We start from the raw sequence: 20,048 nt of genomic DNA on the forward strand, positions 1-20,048 counted from the left end.
GCCTGAATCAGGCAACTGTGAAATTCAGCTGAACTCTGAAAAACAGCAATCAAACAAAACCAGTTTTCCCATATGCCAAATCACAAATTATACAATGACCGTAATTTGCTGTTACAGATCCTTAACTTAAAGGGAGTAGTTAATAGTTGCCATGTGTTTTCTAGATTGATGAATCACTTACTACTTTAATGATGGGCCATATAATCCATCTTTTCATCTCATTTATCCATTTGAATGCAATTGCTATAGAAAAGGATTCTGTGCAGGCTTGGCGGTCTTGAACATCCTGTTTAATTTACAATGGGAAAATGTACCTCCAAAGATTATGGCCATTCAAAATTTTTCCATAAGATGCAATTCAACACTGCTGCATGGGAGATGAATTCATATACTGCTTTGATGGAAAGATGAATGATAAGCATATTTGCATTTTATGCTTGAAAAGTGCATTTGTATGTGAAAATTCATACAAGCAATGTCTTATGCTCAAGTTTGCCTGAGGCCTTCTGTAAGATGTGATCAATTCTCTCGAAATATTTTGTTGGACAGATGAAAGACCCTTTATTAACTTTGCTCAGAAATCACAACTTGTGTAAAATGCTGTATTTTAGAGCACAGAACAACTGTTTCATCTTTGTGCTATTTGACATGGAAACATATTTCCAGGGAGGCGAGAGCACTGACAAACCTGCTTCAGCATTTGCTGGACAGTGAAGGATGAAAGAACAGAGAATCCTATGGCCTGTGATCAGAACGATCAGAACAGAGTAAAAAACAGCCTATAGCAGCAGTGAGATGAAGTTATGAAAGGCAAGCATGCAATTTCCACCACATGCTGCCTAGAACTCTTCTGCTTAAGAGACAACTTCAATCTCACAAATACAAAAGCTCTCACAAAGGTCCAACAAGCCGATTTTTCATCTTTGAGCTTCATACTGCACTTGAAATCTTGGTTTCGTTTTGTAAAGGAATTACAAGATAGCAAGGCAAATCAGTGAAATACCTCTGACATAAACTGCCAACACCAGAAGATCATGATACTTCTTCTGGATTCTCTTAATGATGTTGGAAAGATGTTCTTAATGATGTTCTCTCATGGATTTGACCTTTCAGATAGGAATCAGATCTCAGGTTTAGAGAATATACACCGAAGACACAGAAAGACCACCTTGTGACAGCTTGCTACAGCTATGACTTTTTGCATGGTGAATAGAAGAATAAACTAAAAAGCAATTGTTCATCGTATTGCCTTTTTCCTCCCCTTTCTCCATTTTCTTTACTAGGAAAAAAAAAAGAGCTCATTTCTGAATGTCAACATGAAAATAGGAATTTGCCTACTTCTTTTAAGTGAAATATGTGTGGAAGTCATCAAGGCTGGCTACAAACCTAAAATTCCAAAGAAGGAAAAGGAGAATAATACCTTGGAAACAAATACAAATGTCAGTATTTCTGAAGAGTGGCATCATCATAAAAATATCTCTAAGCCTTCTGAAAACTGGGGTCTTGAAGCATTCACTCTTTATAACTTTACCGAAAAGACTGCGAATTTTGGATTTAACCTCTACAGAAAAATTGCAATGACACACGACAACAACGTCATCATCTCTCCCCTTTCTGTATCAGCTCTCATGACTGCATATATGCTGGCAGCCAAAGGGGAAACACACAGACAAATAGTAAAAGGTCTAAACCTCCATGCCTTGAAGGACGGAGTGGATTGCCATCATTTACCGGCTTTGTTTAAACAACTGAAAGATAACATCACAATGAATGAAGAGCTTTTCCTTGTGCAAGGTACTCTTTCTTTTATCCAGAAGGACTTCAGACTCAAGGAGTCTTTCCTCAATTTATCTAAGCAGTACTTTGATATGGAATTCCTGAGTGTGGACTTTCAAAACTTTACACAGGCAAAATTTGTCATAAATCAAAACATTAACAAAAGAACACAAGGAAAACTCCCAGAGCTTTTTGAAGACCTTGACCACCATAATAAACTGCTGCTTGTGGACTACATTGTCTTTAAAGGTAACTGTTGCTTTTACTTTGCAAAAAGATTATTCGTTACAGGAATCAGGACTCCAGCTACATTAGGGAAGTTTAAATGAATCCAGATTTTCTCTATATCTCTATCTAGATTTACTTTCTTCTATTAGGTTTATTAGATAGAAATTATTTTTCACTATAGGGAACCACAATTATTCTATGCTTTCTTCCATACAACAGTCTCAAAGAGAACAAAAGCCCTGCATCAAGCTATCTCAATCCATCTCTGAACAATCCCTCTGTATGACTAAAAAGGATTTATAATTTTCATTCACCAATTAAAATTAAAAAGCCTTAATCACGATAGCCTTTTGAACGCTGGATAGTGGGCATAAAATCACTGATTTTACACATTATACAAAATCATGAAAACAAAAATAATTTTTCTATTTCAGATCCCAGAGGAACCCAAGTACCCCATTATATTATTTTACAGGGTAAGGGAAAGAAATAGCTGTGATGGGCAGAGATTGTTCTGTGGGGAGGTCCTCTACTGCCAAATATCTCATGCTCCTTTTCCTGTTGTTGGGGTCTTCCTGACTACTGGCTTAGAATATAGATAAGGGACTCCAAAAGGAGGTCCTGAAAATGACAGGGAGCCAGAGTTCACCCTTTACTCTGAAACGGCCACACAGAAGCCAGAGACACCCCATTAGGTAAAAAGCTACGGCGACAAAGGGGACAAGGAGAATGTTGTGCAGGGAACTCACAGTCACAGCCACTACTCCAGTCCAAAGCACTCAGCAGATGCCATCCATGGAAACCCCACTAAAATAAACGCACACATGAGAACAAAGAAAATTACCCGTCAGCTATGCAGCCTCCCGAGAGACTAAGTTCATGCCTCACATTTAAAAAAGTGCAGTTTGTCCAATACCAAGATTACTTTCCCTGATATAAAATCAGAGAAAAGAGGAATGGTTGTGGCTAAGTTTGGAAGCAACAGTAGAGATCAGAATCAATTGTACAGAAGAGGTCACATTCCAGTGCACCTTACAAGTCAGTGCACTGCTGAATCCCCATCCAAAATACTGTATAATTAATTTAAAAACAGGATGTTGAACAGCTGGCAGAGAATTTCAGAGAGGGTGATGTGTTGATAAAAGATGGATGTTCATATGGCATTAAATAAACAAAAAGAATATCAGTTCTGAACTTGACTGGCAACTAATCAACCTTAGAAAAATATTTCCCTTCTTTCCCTGCAAATGAAGGAGTCTATTTTGTGGATTACTTCCTTCTCCTGCTGTTAACAATTTAAAGAACATGAACTAAATATACTGCAATTGTCATCCACTTATCTGACATCCACTTTAACTAGATACAGAAAATATTCTATACATATATATATATATTAAGAGTTTCTGAACATTTTTTTGAACAAGTCTGAATGCACATAATTTCTTTCTTTCCTCAGGTAAGTGGGTCTACCCGTTTAATTCCAAATTCACACAAATGGAGACTTTCCACATAAACAAATACAGAAGCGTACAGGTACCCATGATGTTCAAGTCAGATAAAGTTAATTCAACTTTTGATGAGAACTTAAGATGCACTGTGATAAAGCTACCCTACAAAGGGAAAGCCCACATGCTGATTGTCATCCCAGAAAAGGAGGGAGATTACATTTCACTTGAAGACCATTTGACTACAGAGCTTGTGGAATCCTGGCTTGGAAACATGAAACCCAGGTATTGGCCTTGATGTCTTTTACATTTACTGCAGCAAAGCAACAAAGCAAAACAAAGACTAGCTGGTCTTCCTAACTCTCTTCACATGCTGTCATCTCTGTGGAATTACTACCTCAGAGTAGAGGTCCTTTAATGGCCTGCCTACAGCCCAAGTGGCATCTGAAAGCTTCTGCTCTGAGGTGACAAGTCTGTGGCTTGTCATCATTAGAAATGTCTGTCTCTGAGCGAATAGACAAACTACTCTTTCCAAATTCTTCCTTAGACCTTCTCTCTCCTTAAATTTCACACTGCCAGACAAAGCGCACAACAAATCTAGATGTGCAGTCTATTTCATAAACCCCTCCTACCAGTGGAAATGCAGAGTAATGGATAAATTTGAGTATGAAAACGTAAACCCAAATTATTCCTGTGAAATGTGATTCCTGAAGTGACAATTCTTTTCACTGATCAGCCTGGTATCAGGGCATTGTAAGGGCTAGTGAAAGTGTTTTATACAGAGAAGGAAATTATTTTCTGTGTAAAGCTTAGTTCCTGTGCAGGGTGCAATTCAGCAGTCAAGTGATCTACTATATAGTCCAAGTTTGCATTAAACTTTTTTTTTTTTCCAAACAGAAAAGTGGATATTTCATTTCCAAAGTTCAAACTAGAGCAAAAGTACAAAATGAAGAAATTGCTTCATGCTCTTGGAATTAAAAATCTCTTCACACGTACAGCAGATCTTAGTCATCTCACAGATCAACGATATGTAGCAGTTTCACAGGTAACCCTAATAGAAGCCTACTTCAACTGAATGCCTTGCACTTTGAAAAGCATTCTTCATGTTAATATTTATCTCTGTCACATATTTTATTTCTACATTGCATTTCAGGTTGTCCAAAAGGCAGTAATTGAAGTGGATGAGGAAGGAACTGAGGCCACAGCAGCTAGTGGTTCAGAAATAACTGCACTGACAGTGCCTCCTGTCATCAAAGTGAACCGACCATTCCTTTTCATGATTTTTGAAGAAACTTTTAAGACATTACTATTCATTGGCAGGGTGGTTGATCCAACAGAAATGTGAATAAAGATAACAGAGGCTTTATTTCCATTTTATTAATTTACATTAGAATAAAAATATAGTGAAATATGGAAATGCGAATGCTTTATTAATGCCTAAGTAACAAGCTAAATTCACTAAGGCACAAAGTGAAAAAATGTGCCTTGTAAAACCTAACATGCAAATTAAAAAAACCCCACAGAAGTGAACCTTCAAAATTCAACATTTTAGTGGTAAGTCTGAATGAAAAATAGAGATTTATACATCAAAACGTTCGGGAAATTCATTCCCAAGCAGAGCAGGTTGACATTCCTCAATGTTATCTTCTGTTGCAATGAGACTCAGGAGCCGACTGTTTTCAATGTTAGCAGAATTTTGCTACTTACAAAAACAGAAGCAGGATCAAGCCCCAAAAGAGAACTTACAGTCTCTGTCTAAAGATGTTTATTTTACTACTGTAGGAACTGCACTGAGTCTAACATGAAATCTGCATTGCCTGGAGTGTGACCTCTTTCAAAGTGTTTATTCAGAGTACAAACCACCTCATTTTCTCAGGGTACATGATTCATGTGCTTTTAAAATACACTTTCTACTAAAGACAAAATAATTCTGAAAAATAACCTGGGTATTCTGAACCTGGAAATTCTGAATCTGTACTAGTTCATAATATCAAGCTGGGCCTCTTTTAAGAACAGAATTTCTGCATGTATTATCATCTAGATAATACAAATAATTTCATCAGGATGAACTACTTAACTAATGACTCTAATGCCTTAGCTAAGACAGACTTTGGTCTAGTTGGTTTAGATGTCTACCCACAGCAACCTAGACACTGGTGCAAGCCACTCACAAAAGGATTTAGCAGCAAGACTGCAATATCTGACTAGACTATGAAGGTCCATCTAACCTAACTCCACAGTGCAGTATGAATGTACCCAGAATGATCAAGAATCACTCCTTCCTGCCTCTGAATGATTAATAGGAGCAATGTTGCTCCAGAGAACCACTCCATTATTACTGTAGAGTTGACCTCCAGCTGTTATTCTGAATTGCAGGTAAAAACAATGCTATGAAGCATTCAAAAGTATTGCTGCTGTCCAACAGAAACAACCCAGAACTAAGCAACCCCACAAAAGACTGCTGGGAAGGAGGTCTGTAGTGTGAAGGACTGATGGAAGTATACACAAGAAACCAGCATCATTGTACAAGGAAGATGTGCGGTCCAAAAAATGTCTAAATAGAGCGTTTAAAGATTACATAGCAGGAATTTAATACATAGTACCATTACTGAGTGAAGCACGTTATCAACATTAAATTAATCAGTTAAAAATGACAGAAAAGTGACAACCAATAAGAAGCAAATGACAGACTGTATACAGAACTCATTACATGCTTATTGAGGGGAGAAATAGCTTGGATTCAAGTTTCTGATCTTACTGGTTGTTCTGCATTGCTCTAGAAAACGCATCTGAGGGTCAAACACAGTTTTGAGTCCTGTTCTGCAGCTGGGTACTGCTGATCTGAGTTTGGTCCCTGGCAGAAGTCAGACTGAGAACAAATTGAGCGGTGTCCCATGGGTGTGCAGCTGCAGCTGGCACGTTGAGTTACTGTCCCTGGAACCAGGAGTATCTCCTTTCAAGAATGAGACAAAAGCAGAACCTGGGGAGAGCCAGCATAGGTTGTCGGTATATCCACATCAATATTGGATGTTAAACATCATAATACTTGAATAAGCTTTTAAAGAAATCTGTGATTTAAAAAATCCTATGCCAGGCTGCAGAACAAACTAAAAACTTGAGTGTTTCTACAGAATCCAAACAATGACTGTGACTGAAGACAGAAAACACACTTAAATCCAACTGTAGTGTAAGAAGCTTAAGAATTCAGACAGTAAAACACTGCATCCAAATCCAAAGATGCTTTTTGTACTTCACACATGACAGCATACATCTGGCATTATTACTATTTAAAATAAACACCTTCTACAGGTAAATGCTTTTATTTATTTTAATTATAAAAGATGCCCTGAGAATTTCTTTTCAAGAACATGCATGTACAGCATTGTCCTAGGTTTTATTTTGAGTAAATCATCATTCATATTTTTACATTATAAAAAGTGACCACACACACATACCCATTCACAGATCAGTTCATCTTTATCATACACCAATAAATTTTAAAAACCACATATTTCTAATATCAATATATTTATGCTGCTTTCCATTTCGAAATAGAGAAGCTGACAATAGCTTCATAGGTTCTCTCTCAAGTACTGGCATAAATAGAACTTTTTAAAATAAAATTGCATGTATTTTCCACAGACAGATTTTGATAGAAACATTAGCAGTAATACAAACAAATGCAGATGACATCACTGAAGCATGATAGCTTGCAATAGCAGCTGATTAAAAACTAGATTCATCATTATAAATTATTCAAGTCAAAATACAATCTGAAATACTAAAAATTAAAACAAGTATTTGTACAGCAAAAATTATTAAATAAAACTTTTTTATATATCATCTGGAGACATATGCTTTTAGATTGCTTTAAAACTTACACAAGATTTTGATGAACTTTATGAAGTGCTTAAAAACATTACCTCCAAATTCACAGCACAATGCTACGGAAGTTTATGGTTTTTATAGACTGATCAATGGTCTGGACTTTGGTCTTAAATTAGGTTTGAAGGTTCTTCAAAATGTGGGATTACTTTTTCACAATCCTAACAATTCCTTCTTGCATCAAACATACATCAAGAATTGCTCAAACTGTAAGTAAATCGATTAAGTAATGGATATATGCATTCTAAATCCAAGAATCTGAACTATATGAAGTCATAATTGAAGAAAACAATATTCTCTCTTTAGCTGCAGCAGTTAAGAGCACGTAGATGAAGTTATATTTTGTAACATTTCACTACAACGTTAGAATTCTGCAATCATTACATTACTTATCGGAACATATTTTACTGATTGGGATTTTATTTAAAAGATAAAACATTTTAACATTGCAAGATGCATTTTATTCACTCCAGGCATTAGAGAATCCCATGTGCTGCTCCCACCTTATCACATCAGAACGTTGCTTCCACCAATCTCTTGGTTTCTTCCTTTTTCTGTCAGATCTAAGAGTTTGATTTTCTGTTTTTTCTTCATACAAAAGAAAAAAAGATACACAACATGTTGTTGTTATATTATTAAATAACATAACATAATAAATTGTTATTGTGAACAATATTTTAATGTGACTCTTAGCTGCTGTACTTTTAAAAATTACTAGCTGCTTTACTGCACCCACTGAAAAAGCCAGATGGACACATTCTGAGGGCATTCTTCACATGAAGGGTGTATTTCTCCACTAAGTTTTCTACAGAAGGTCATGCAGAGATCCCTCTAAGTGAGATGGTTAAGGTAGTACTAGCTGTCTACTCATGGCTACAAATGATGCGAGAGGTCTCCAGCTCAACCCATGACAAAACCTGGGGCAAGTGGAGACAGGGAGGAGCAGAAGCTTAGAGCTCTTCACAGTTTTATTTCTAGGTCTTTTGTGGATGTTGTCACTTGGGCAATTTCTGTACTTTTCATAGCCTTAATTTTTTAATCTTTAAATATACTGTTCTTCAGCTTTGCAGAGTTGTAGCTATGTCAGTTAACAACTCTGTAATGATTAGAGATCTTTCATAACTTTAAGAACTCTGTGGAAGTATGTGCATCAATATTTTACAATATCATTTACAAAAAAACTAAGACATTGTTCTGTTTCACCTTTTTAATATTGCTGATGGAACCTTTCACGATAACACACCAGTGTTAGGATATCTACTAGCTCCATCTTAGAAATGGCACCTAAATCACATGCCAGTCTTGCTAGACCTCAGGACTCTTACCAGCTTAAGCAGCAGACGGAAAACATGACTAGAAGCTGTAAGTAACCAACTCAAAGTGTAGTAGATCAGAGGCAGAACTACTTCATCTTGTGCTCAACTTCCTAAGCGATTACACAACTGAAGACACTACTTTAAGATACTTACACGTATAATTGTTACAACATGGTCACACCCTAGTGTGGATGTCTTCAAGGTCACTTGTGGACATCTTATAAAATACTGATGTCAATTTATTATTAAGAAATTTATTTCAATGCAACAATAAATGTACTCGCCCTTCTTACATGATGGAAAACCTGTACCCCTCATTCTTGCAGTGGGTTCTGATTGAAAGTGAAATAAAATCAGGCACCAACTACGTCTACAGGCAAGATGCAAAATTCTTAAATGCTGTCTATAAAACCGGATATTTTAACTGATGAAGCTATAAAGTTCTGAAAAACAGGTGTAACCAATTGCATATTGGAATTGGTCACATTACTGTAATATAAACTCAAGCAAAACAGCAATTCTCATCCTAAAAGAAAGTATCTTCATCTTATAAAAATGACAACATCTGAAAGAAGATAATAGAACTACATAGCATCATACTACAACACCGGACTACTGGATGGAACGCTGTGCTGATGAATCATATCAATTTCTGCCTTACGATGATGCATGATCTAACTGGCAACACTTCAATAGAAGGTCAGAAAAGCACATTTCCTCTGCAAGTTGACTTAAGGTCTCTCGTGCGCTGAAATACTCACCCAGCACTTTTTGTGATTCCTTGCTATTCCATAAGGTGCTTAAAGCGGGTATTCATCTCTTTTGAGATTCCACCATTAAGTTATACAGGTGCTTATTTAATATAATTCTTGCATTTTCTGTTGCCTGAGTATTACCTAAGGTCTAGTAAATGACACCTAAGCTAATGGTGATTTTCTAGTCACCTGCTTGTGAGCACTGGATCAGGATTTACTGTGTTACTTTTTGCTTGCATCTGCATTATTTTCAAAAAAAAGAAAATATTTTAATTGGCACATATATCTGAAACTGGACAAACAATATATTTGAATTCATGAGTATGGTAAGTAAAGATCTCAGTTTTCCATCAAAGCAACTTTAGGTTTTGAAAAATTCCTAGAACAATATGAATATATGAAATCAGATATTCTTCATCCCTGCAAACTGCTCTATATTGTCAAAAGTGTCCATTTGCCAATATTCAGTAGAGCAGTTTTGAAGGAAAAGCAATTAAATAGTATTTTATCCAAACATGTATCACTTTGAAGTAAGAATTATTAATTATACCCGCTGATATTTTTAATTATTAAACAACATATTACTGTCCAATCTTCCACTCTTCACAAACACACACAGTTACTTAGAAAAAGAAACATGTTAGCAGTTACCTTATTCATCTTGCATAGCCAATAAACTAAAAGTTAGGACTCACCAGAATTGAGATGGTAGTGCAATGCTTAACAAGCACATATGTAAATTTAGATGATTACATCATCTAAATACACACTCCATTATTATTTTCTCACAAGTTTTCTGCCTTAGTGAGTCCATAGATGGTGACACTCATTCATGAGAGTCTATTCAATTACACCTCTCACTGTGCAATTTTCAAATTCTCCTATCAGTAAAAGTAATTTCCGTCAACTGGTTATATATTTGGATATAATTTTTTTCCATCATTCAACTTAGAAAATAATGTTTTCTTGAAGCTGATTTTTTTTTTAATTTTAGTATGTGTATATTTAGCACCAGGGCTAAACAAAAGAAAGATAAAAGAGGTACACTTAAACATATCTGCGGTCAACGAGGTTACGCGGGTGAATGCATCTATCACCAACGATTCCCGTATCTGTATCTCTTAATATCTCCTTATAGAGCTGCTCCATTTTCTTATGAAAACAATTAAGTCTAGGCCAGAATACAAAAGAGAAATTGAATCTAGAGTGCAGCAGACATTATACCAACTCGAGAGATGTGTTTTCCCATAAGAACATAGGACATTAAAACTCTTATTCAGAAATAAATGTAGGTCATCCTAAGCCTGCTCTTCTTTCTCCAAAAATGCTTTCCTTCCCCTCATATATCCTCTTGGCTTCTGACGCTACACAGTTTAGGAACTTCCTGAACCAGAGGGAGCATCCAGGTCATTGTGTTTGATCAGATGCCTACTTTCAAATAGTCACCCATAAGGTATTCACTTGGGAATGGTACACTGAGACTTGAAGCTGAGCCTCTTACATTCCACACTCCTGCCTGAAGAAAAAGGTACAAACTGCTCTGTGTGTGAGCGTTTTTCTGTCCCTTTGTATTCAAACAAAAGATATCGGGTTTATTTTACAGATAGAAAAACCTGTGAAATTTGGAAGTTTTATGCAATGTAAAAGTATGTCTAACTGATCTTTGCACCTAACTGCTTTGTGAATATTAATCCATTTACTTCCCGAAAATCCTTGTGAGACAAATGAGTAACTGAAATTTCTACAATGGTTGCTAAAAAAGATTTACAACATTTGAACTAATTTCTTGGTTTTAAAGAGAGGGAACAGAGGTATATAGTGATGAGGGTGAAAAGACATGGATTTTTGGTCACACTCTATTTTATGAAATATATAGCACCGTATGCCATTTTATGTACTCAAGATAAAGGTCCCATTTACTTCAGAGACAGTTGAAAATGTCAGCATGTCTACTAATCTAACCTGAGTTTAAAATCATGCACTTAGAAAAAAGTGACTACCTAATGATCACCTAGTAGAAGTCTAAAGTTAAGTACTGTGTGTGATATTTAATATTTACACTCTGGTAAAGACAGGGTATACACACATGTATATACATGTGTATATTTAGCACATGAAATTTAGCTTGGTCCCTTAAGGTACTTCTGCTGTAAAATCACTGCCTCAACACAAACAGTGCACCTTCATTCACTACTTAGCTTCCAACCTCTTCTACAAGAAAACAGTTTTAAAAACAATAGGTCACTAGACAAGCTTGATTTTATTCCAGAAAAAATTTATCTTTTACAGTGAAGGAGGTAAAATTCCAGTAGAAAAAATCCTATGTGATCACACAGCAGGAGGCTGTATCATAATATAATGTATATGAGTAGCTGAATGCAAGTTGTTTAGAGAATTTTTTTTTACATTTGTTAAATTTTGAGTGTTTTATTTGAACAATTTAGGAATTTTATTAATTTCTATCTGTAAGTAAAGCTGGGCGGTGGGATGTTTTGGTTTGTTTTTTAAAGGAAACTGAAAATACTGAAATGGAAAAATAGGTACTCATACGGACATTTAATTCACCAGAAAGGACCATTCAAGATATATCGCTGTCGCTATTGTTTCCTCTTTATAGCCGGCAAACCAGTGCAAGGTGATTCCTCTTTCCAGTCTGGTGCAGGCTTCATATCTCATCTCCATTATCTTTGACCGCCAAGCCACAGCCTCACATTCTGGACTCCCCACTCATTTTTGGTCTCTCACACCTATTAAGATCTCCAAGGCTCAGCTAGCATTATACTTTTCAGCTTCTCGTTTTAGCTACTACTATACTTAAGTCTACTTTCCCAAACAAGCCCCCTTTCTTGCTATAGCTGCCTCTTTGCCTTTCTCCATTCTGCCTTGGATAAGAAAGTGAATCTGACAGCAAAGAAAAATCTCAGTTTGAGCACCTAAAATTACAGCTCGTCCAATGACAGTACTTTAGAACTACAAGTTACAGTGCAAAAGAACTCTGCAGGGAATTAGCTGCTACAGTCTACAAAGTTTTGACTAAGTACACATCACAGCGATTTTCTAAGACTGTTACACTTTTATCACAAGACCAAAAAAATTCATCTTTTATTTTGCTCTTGCTAAATGTTGAACAGTTTAGGCTGATGTTTAAAGAAAACCAGCTTGGGGGAGATGCTTAGCACTGAAGTATTTTATCCAAATGGTTAAGGTAAGGCAAAGAAGGCAGCCTTAATAACAACTATAGCAGCACCAGCAGGTCATCACAACTTTCTAAATTCATGATGAAATTGTTACATAGTAATACAGGAACATATATAAGCATATAAAAAGAAAGAAAAGGAAACATCAAATCATCTAACAATACAGACATTCTATTTCTCCAACTACAGGCAGCTAAATCACTGTGACTGCAGTTACTATACACCAAATAAACTAACCTGCACTTTGTCCCATTTCACCCTCCCCGCAATGTACCAGCTGATTCAAAAATGTGCAGGAGAAACCACTAGAAAGACTAATTAAGAGGGAAGGAAGACTGAAAAACACTTGTAATTGCACGCATTACGTTTCTACCCTGCTATTTCAGTGCTTCAAAATCTGGGTGCAGAGTTATCATAAATATAGGCTTAATTTTACATGTCTCTTTTGATTTCCCTTTAAAAATGTCATCCATAAGCTTGATTTAACCTCTTGTCAACCACTTACATGCTCATCTTTCGGGACTGACCCTCCTTATTTCCATTGTTCTTTTGGTCAGCTGAGTTAAATAGGTTGCGAGAAGAACTGGAAGGGAAGACAGCATTCCCACTGTTACCAGTAGAATGAGTCCGGAATGAATCATCTGAAATAAAGAGTTGCAGTTTAGACAAAGAATTTTGCCTGAAAAAATTACATAACGATTAAACAGAATGAGCTGTTTTTCCTGCAGCAATAGTGGCATATTTCCTATGGCAATAATAAAAAAGTTTAACTTTCTGAAAGGGAATGGTTTAATTTAACATTTCTTCCAGTATTTTTATGAAAAAATGTGAAATGAAAATATTTAAAAGACACATTTTGGAGGAGAAAATTAATACATTTAATAAATGAAAACAGTGTAATTTAAGTGGCCAATCTTTAGCTGCTTAAAATTTAGCTATCTCTTCTAAGCTAATTGTCTAGTGTCTATTGGTAGTGAACGGAAAAAACAGGTTCCTCTAGGAAGCAATTCATCTCGTTCTAATCTTTAATCACCCAAATTCTTGAATGGCAAACGGAGAGAGAGACATTTCCAGACAGCAGTTTCTCTCCCCTAATTCAGCAGAAGTTAGACATAATATCCTTTTCCTCACACAAAATGGCTGGAGGCAAATTGCAAAACCAACCTCTTTATGACATCCAAAATGCCAATCAAGAAATGCAAAACTCATTTTACTTTTACTACCTTTAGATGTAACTTTAAACAAAAGCGTAACACAAAAAAAAAATCTGAAGAATAGACTAACTAGACTTAGCACTTAAGTGCTCAGATGTATGGGATATCTATTATTCTATGTTCTTTTGGAGAATGATATCTTACAATATGCCTGTTTAATGGGGCCCATATATTCAGCACGCCCACAAAAAACTGATGTAAAATGTAATGTAATAACCTGCTTACCACTAAAGGATAGCATACAACTCTTTCCTATTCCTGATACCGAAGATGTGTATCCTGCAGCAGAGCTTTTACTTAAAAAACAAAAAAGACAAAATTGCTTATTACAGAAAAGCGTTCTCAATTGTATCATCCTGCTGTTTAGTAATATTAGAGGTTATTTCTGAGTTTGTATGAAAAAAAAACAAATGAGAAAGTTATGCTGAAATTTCTTTAAGAAATGTGTGAAATTAGTATTTTTAATATATGATAAGAGGTGACATATATTAACTTAAAAGGAATTAATAACAACCTGTAGGCCTCAGCATGCCTTAAAATGGTATTTCTTCCCTCAGTTCAAAACTGCATACCTTAATCAATTAAACAGAAAGCTGGAACTTTAAGTCATAATTCAGTGAGCACATCACTACTTTCACAGTCATGTGCATATAATTTCATAACAGTTGTCTACTAAGTAAAAACCAAAAATAATAAAAGATACTTAGGACACTTGTCTATGTTGCTGTATTTTGGATGTAGTGCTTGAGTACTGAAAGACTGGCTTCGAACCAACTTGGATTTTCTGTCCTCTTTGCCTAAAATTATAAGTAGGAAAAAATTTTAACATGGATATCATTGCATTTCCTCAACGATCAAGAACATTTTTAAATACCATTTTCTGTCAGCCTATGCTAGCTGAAGGAACTGATTTAAATACTTCAATAACAATAAATCTTATGTCACTTATTTATCTACTAAAGAATAAAATAAAGTTAAAAACCACAGAAAACACATTGAGTTCTAGGATTGGAATCTTTTCTTATGTGCAGTAGGTGAAACGTTGGTGCACAAACGCCAACAGCAGCTTTGCTGGGTATTAACCTGCTGATGTGAGATCAAAGTGTCCTAGAAGAGTTTTTAAAGAGTTCTTACCTGCTGATGTACCAGAAGAGCTTCCAGGAACAGCGAGAGAGATACTTTTTGCCAACACCGACGATGTTTTACAGTCTCTACCTAAATAAAGTCCATTATAAATACTTCTCTCAAAAGCTAACTTTAGAGAGACGATGTAATATATTACAGTCCTGGGGTAAACAGCAATAATATCTAATCCAGGGCTACTAACACTTCAGAAAAACCAGAGAAGTAATTTCTTCTGATATGATGAGGTCAGTTTTCATAAATATATTTAGAAAAATATAGAAAAAAAGTTTTATTGTCACTTTCTAAAACTCTGCTATTTACTGTATAAACTGTCTCTTTTTTTATCTTCTACTTTTGTAGAAGAGTAATGCATGCACAAACAATATGTACACAAATAAACTTACGCTTCTTCTCAAACATTTTATCATTAATATTTGTAGATCTTCCTTCATTTTGCTGCTTCTCTTTTTCTAATTGTTCCTAAAAAAATGAATACTTTTCTTAGGTATTTCTTGGGAAAAAAGAAATAAATTGATTTTCAACTAGGAATTTCTTCCAAACCACTAAAATAGTTAATTTCTACTCTTTCTACAACCCCTACTGAATATTCAGGGAAACAATTATATAGTTCAGAATGAAATCAGGGTACATGTCCTGTATAAAAATCACGGCAAAAAATGTTAAACATCTTAAACATTTAATTATGAACCTCTGAATTGAAATTTGTTTTTTTAACATATTAAAATTATGCCTGGCCTTTTTTTTAATTAAAAACACACAGAAATTGGCAGCTGTCATTGTAAAATTGATACTCTGATAACAGAATTGACAATATTTTTAATTCAAACACACAAATCAATGGAAGAGTTTTTCTCAAAAGGTAAGGTGTGTCACATATATTCAAACTTCTAAAGGTCTAAAATTAACATCTACCATTGGTAAACCTTTAAGCAAAACAAAACCAAGTCTTACAATTCTTCATGTCTAAGGAATTTATTTACCTTTCTGTAATATTAGCTAGCCTTAGAATACCTTTTGAGAGCACATCCACTGAGAGAAGACAGTGTTAACCCAGCTATACCAATAATTTCAAAAGCCAATATTTGCTTCAGGATTCTTGGTGAACAGATACCACTTCAAAAAGCAATATAATATTAGCTTATTTTCTGTATGATGTTCATAATAAAACGTGACAACTGAACCATAATAATTTTATTCTATTTTTTCATTTTATTCCAATTACTACCCAAATTAAAAAAAAAAAGGTAATGCATTCGGGTCAAGGTTGCTGGAATATAGTTTCTACTAAGCCAATTACTAAAATTAAGGAAACTTATTAACACACTCTGTATTAAAACCTGCAGCAGTTGGATATATTTAACTGGGTTTGATGGCTCCTAATCTATTTGGGACTTGTCTGCGTACATCTCCCGTTCCTCAAAAGCATGTCCTTCGCAGACAGTGCCTAATGAGTCTTTTGTGACACGGAACTTATGCCCATATCAACGGGTTATATCATAAAAATACAGGTGCTCTTCTAAAGCCTAACTGTAGAAGCAGGGTAAAAAATAATGTTATCAAACAATACATGATAAAGTAGAGTGCACAGGAGGCTATTTTACCTATATGCTTCCACCATAAAAACATTCATTGTATCTACCTAAAAACTGCTAAAGCTAAGTTCAAGTCTTTGAATATGTGTATGCAGGTCCTGAGAACAAAGTTGTACCTTTGGCTCGAGCTAATGGAATGTGGCAGGAAGTACATGAGACAGGTATAATGAAACAAGAAAATCAGCTGCCCAAGAGAAGGCCTGCAGTACCTATCCACATCAAAGGGGCCACAAATGTAGCCTCTGTAGCAATCCCAAAGAGGAAAAAGTGACATATTTTGGAGAGTCTTGTATCTGTTCTGATTGACTACAGAGGAGCTCCATTACTGGAAATCAGAGGAACCATCTAATGAAATCCACCCTCTTCTAAATCCTATCAGCTTCTTAGCTTCTCCCATCTCAGGCTGGAGAGGAGGCAGCAGAACAGAGCACTGCAGTAATCTAATCTAGGCTTTATGAAGATGTCATAGGCTATGTGGTGAAGCGCCGGCTGTGGCTTTTGCTTACAGCTGTGACTGAAGATAAGTATTTTTATAAGCTTTCTGCCGACTTCTCTTTCAAATTCCAAGTAACAACGGATAGGATGAGAGTAAATGGCCTCAAGTTGCATCAGGGGAGGTTTAGGCTGGATAGCAGAAAAGATTTCTTTACAGAACGAGTTGCAAAGCATTTGAACAGGCTGCCTGGGGAGGTGGTGGAGTCACCATCCTTGGAGGTATTTTAAAGACATATAGATGTGGTGCTTACGGAGGTGGTGGTGACCTGGAAGTGCTACTTAACAGCTGGACTTGATAATCAACTTCCAACCAAAATGATTCTGTGATTCTGTGTGATTCTAAGTAACTTGCAGCTCCTTTTTGCTCTACAAAACCTGCACTGTCTCCCTTCTGCTAGGCTGCAGATATCAATGGCCTTTCTTTCCTTTTTCTGGAAAAAATAGAAAAGTTGGTAACACACAAACCTCCTTCACCTTTCCTTGGCACAAAGAAGTTATAACATTAATTTATTTGCCTACAACAAAAGCAGTATGTGAATTCTGAGGTGTTTCATTATTCTATTCATTACATTACCTATGCCTGACAAATTGCTAAGCTCCCCCAAAAAGATTTCATAAAAGTGTATTGGAGGCCTTGGATTTTAGAACTATGGGGCATCAAGCGTGAGTATTTTTCAAGAAATTTCAGTTTGCCTTTCTAATTGATATAGCAAAGTCTATGTAGTAAAGAAAAGGAAGTTCTATGTTACTTTGAAGGACTTAACCCTATTGTAAAGCGTAAACTGAAACCACACACAGATTATGAACCTACCAGGTCTCTCCATAATACGCACTTCCCCTACCTTAAAATTACTGCCTCATTAATATTTAGCTACAAACTATGTAAAAAGGACAGATTGTACTGATAAAATACACCATTTGCAAAAGCAGAAGTTCTTGTCTCTCTTTTTCTTGATCCAATAAATCATTTTCGTAAAATCTTTTCTGAAACTTCAAAATAAAATCAATAAAAACAAAAAATCACTACACAAAAATGGGAATTAAAAGTACTTGACAAGTATTAAAGTTAGTAAGTACTTACAGCATCCACAGAGATCTCCATTCTGTCCAATTCTAACACTGTCTATAAAGAAAATGAAAACGTTATTTATCATTGCTCAACAGCATGGCACACTTTTAACTCAAAAACTGTCCGATAAAAAGCTTAGAATAGTGGTAATCAAAATTAAACATGCCTTTTCTTCCTCAACATTTTAAGTCTGAGCTTGTATTTTTGTGCTACAAATGCAGTTAAAAACTGCCAGAGACTATTCTCAAGAGCCCTGCTGAGACTCACAATAAAGGACTAACAGACTCCCTCCATGGAATTCAGAATACACTCCAGGAAAGCGCAGAAGTATGAGTGGCTGGAGCACAGACATAGGAACCAAGATTGCAAAAACAACTCAGGAATCTGTGAATAAGCCAGGATGCTCCACGCAGGTGTTCACCCAACCTCTCCTCCAGACTGGCCCTATAAGGAAGCCACCTACTTCAGCTTCTTCACTTTATGGCTTTTGCACTAAGCATGGGTATCCCTTAAAGACGTACTTTTTCATGAATATTCGCAGTACAAAGACATATATAACCTTTCAAAATCTGCAAATCTTTTATCCTTACATTACAAGATAGCTCTTCCTCAAAGACGTGATCATTTTTACTAGGGTCAAACTTTAATCTTATCTTCACTCATCTGCTATTTTTTCACAAATGGTCATCGAGCCAAAATCCTGAATCCCAGTCACTAGAAAATAACTGCAATATAAGTAACCAAGGAAACACCAACTCTCTGAAATTTGACAGAATGCACTACACTACATCTTCTTTTAATAGTTCACAATTACGTAACAGACAATAGAACTCTCGAGTCTCCTGTTCTTACACTAAGAGGATGAACAGAAAGCATAACTTGGATCATCTTCACTTTTATTGATAACCCCAAGACAAAAGCCACTGGAAAAGAAAAATGCTTACTCTTTTTACAATAGTCAGGACATCTTTGTCTTTCTCTTGACACAACAGTTTCCTTATACATAGTTCTAACTGCTGAAGTAAATGTTTATCAGTGGGAATCTTCAGAGTAGATTTAACTTTTGGCAACAAATAGCATAGCTTCATTCTAAAAAAAAAAAAAATTCACCTTCTGATACAGATGTTTAAGAAACATTATTAATTTCTGCATTGCAGGCTAGCATTTGATATAAAATAATTAAGTTAGTAGGTCTTATTTTTCAGAAAAAATTGTTGCTTCCCGACATACTGTTACATTTTCATTTTCAAAAACTTCACCATAGGTAAGACTACAGTCCTGTATCTGCAGGTCAATACAGATTTTGTTTTGGTTTGGTTTTTTTCATTTTTAACCTGGAAAGATATGCAGATCTCTAGATTTTCAAAATCTTCTACACACCCAACTCTATCAGGTACCTAAATTACCCTGGAAATCTGTTCCCTCAGTACAAAGGAGCCTAAGCCTAACCAAAAAAGATCTGACTGCAGTGCCATACAACTGCAACAATGGAGGTGTATCAGACAGTCTAAAAGGAGTTGACTATTTACTGTCTCCTAAAAGAAGAAAGCTCTTTTCCCCCCTACCCCATCTCCCTGCTTCTGCCTCGAGGCTCCCCCAGTTTGTGCTGAGTTTGCTACTCAGGCTGGACTTCTAAGTTTCAGTCCACTACAGACAGTGCATTACTTCAGCAAAAAGGGAATGATCCAGAAAGGAATTGTTACGAAATTCATTTTAATGGCTGTTAAGGGACTTCGAGTTATTTCAAGTTTCCATTAAATTTTAATATTGTATCAATAGAGCTTTTAATTAAAATATTTGTTAAAAGCAATAAGCTACTTCAGTTTCTATACAAATTTAGTTTATAGTTTTAATATACTTCTCTAACTCAAGGACACGAAACACAAACGTTAACCTATATGCACAAAATGGTTCTGCTTTTAGTTTGGTA

At 35.7% G+C, this 20,048-nt stretch overlaps 2 protein-coding genes across 2 annotated transcripts in view; one reads left to right on the forward strand and one right to left on the reverse strand.

Moving 5' to 3' along the window:
• The first annotated feature begins 1,316 nt into the window (after positions 1–1,316).
• SERPINA10 (serpin peptidase inhibitor, clade A (alpha-1 antiproteinase, antitrypsin), member 10) lies at positions 1,317–4,794 on the forward strand. The gene is made up of 4 exons (XM_010138325.1): positions 1,317–2,025; positions 3,461–3,734; positions 4,347–4,494; positions 4,603–4,794. The coding sequence occupies exons 1-4, from the start codon at positions 1,317–1,319 to the stop codon at positions 4,792–4,794; spliced, it is 1,323 nt and encodes a 440-aa protein (XP_010136627.1).
• Positions 4,795–7,897: 3,103 nt separating this feature from the next.
• The window catches only part of PPP4R4 (protein phosphatase 4, regulatory subunit 4), a gene marked incomplete at its 5' end in the record, with an annotated part of 32,913 nt that continues 20,762 nt past the window's right edge, over positions 7,898–20,048 (reverse strand). Inside the window, 9 exons of the mRNA XM_010138328.1 lie at positions 7,898–7,922; positions 13,108–13,243; positions 14,042–14,112; positions 14,520–14,613; positions 14,951–15,031; positions 15,346–15,421; positions 17,965–18,039; positions 18,131–18,172; positions 19,063–19,207. Coding sequence (XP_010136630.1) covers positions 7,898–7,922; positions 13,108–13,243; positions 14,042–14,112; positions 14,520–14,613; positions 14,951–15,031; positions 15,346–15,421; positions 17,965–18,039; positions 18,131–18,172; positions 19,063–19,207 — 745 coding nt within the window. The remainder of the gene's footprint in view (positions 7,923–13,107; positions 13,244–14,041; positions 14,113–14,519; positions 14,614–14,950; positions 15,032–15,345; positions 15,422–17,964; positions 18,040–18,130; positions 18,173–19,062; positions 19,208–20,048) is intronic.

Source organism: Buceros rhinoceros, unplaced genomic scaffold, assembly GCF_000710305.1.
Source record: "Buceros rhinoceros silvestris isolate BGI_N320 unplaced genomic scaffold, ASM71030v1 scaffold1246, whole genome shotgun sequence".
Lineage (NCBI taxonomy): Eukaryota > Metazoa > Chordata > Aves > Bucerotiformes > Bucerotidae > Buceros > Buceros rhinoceros.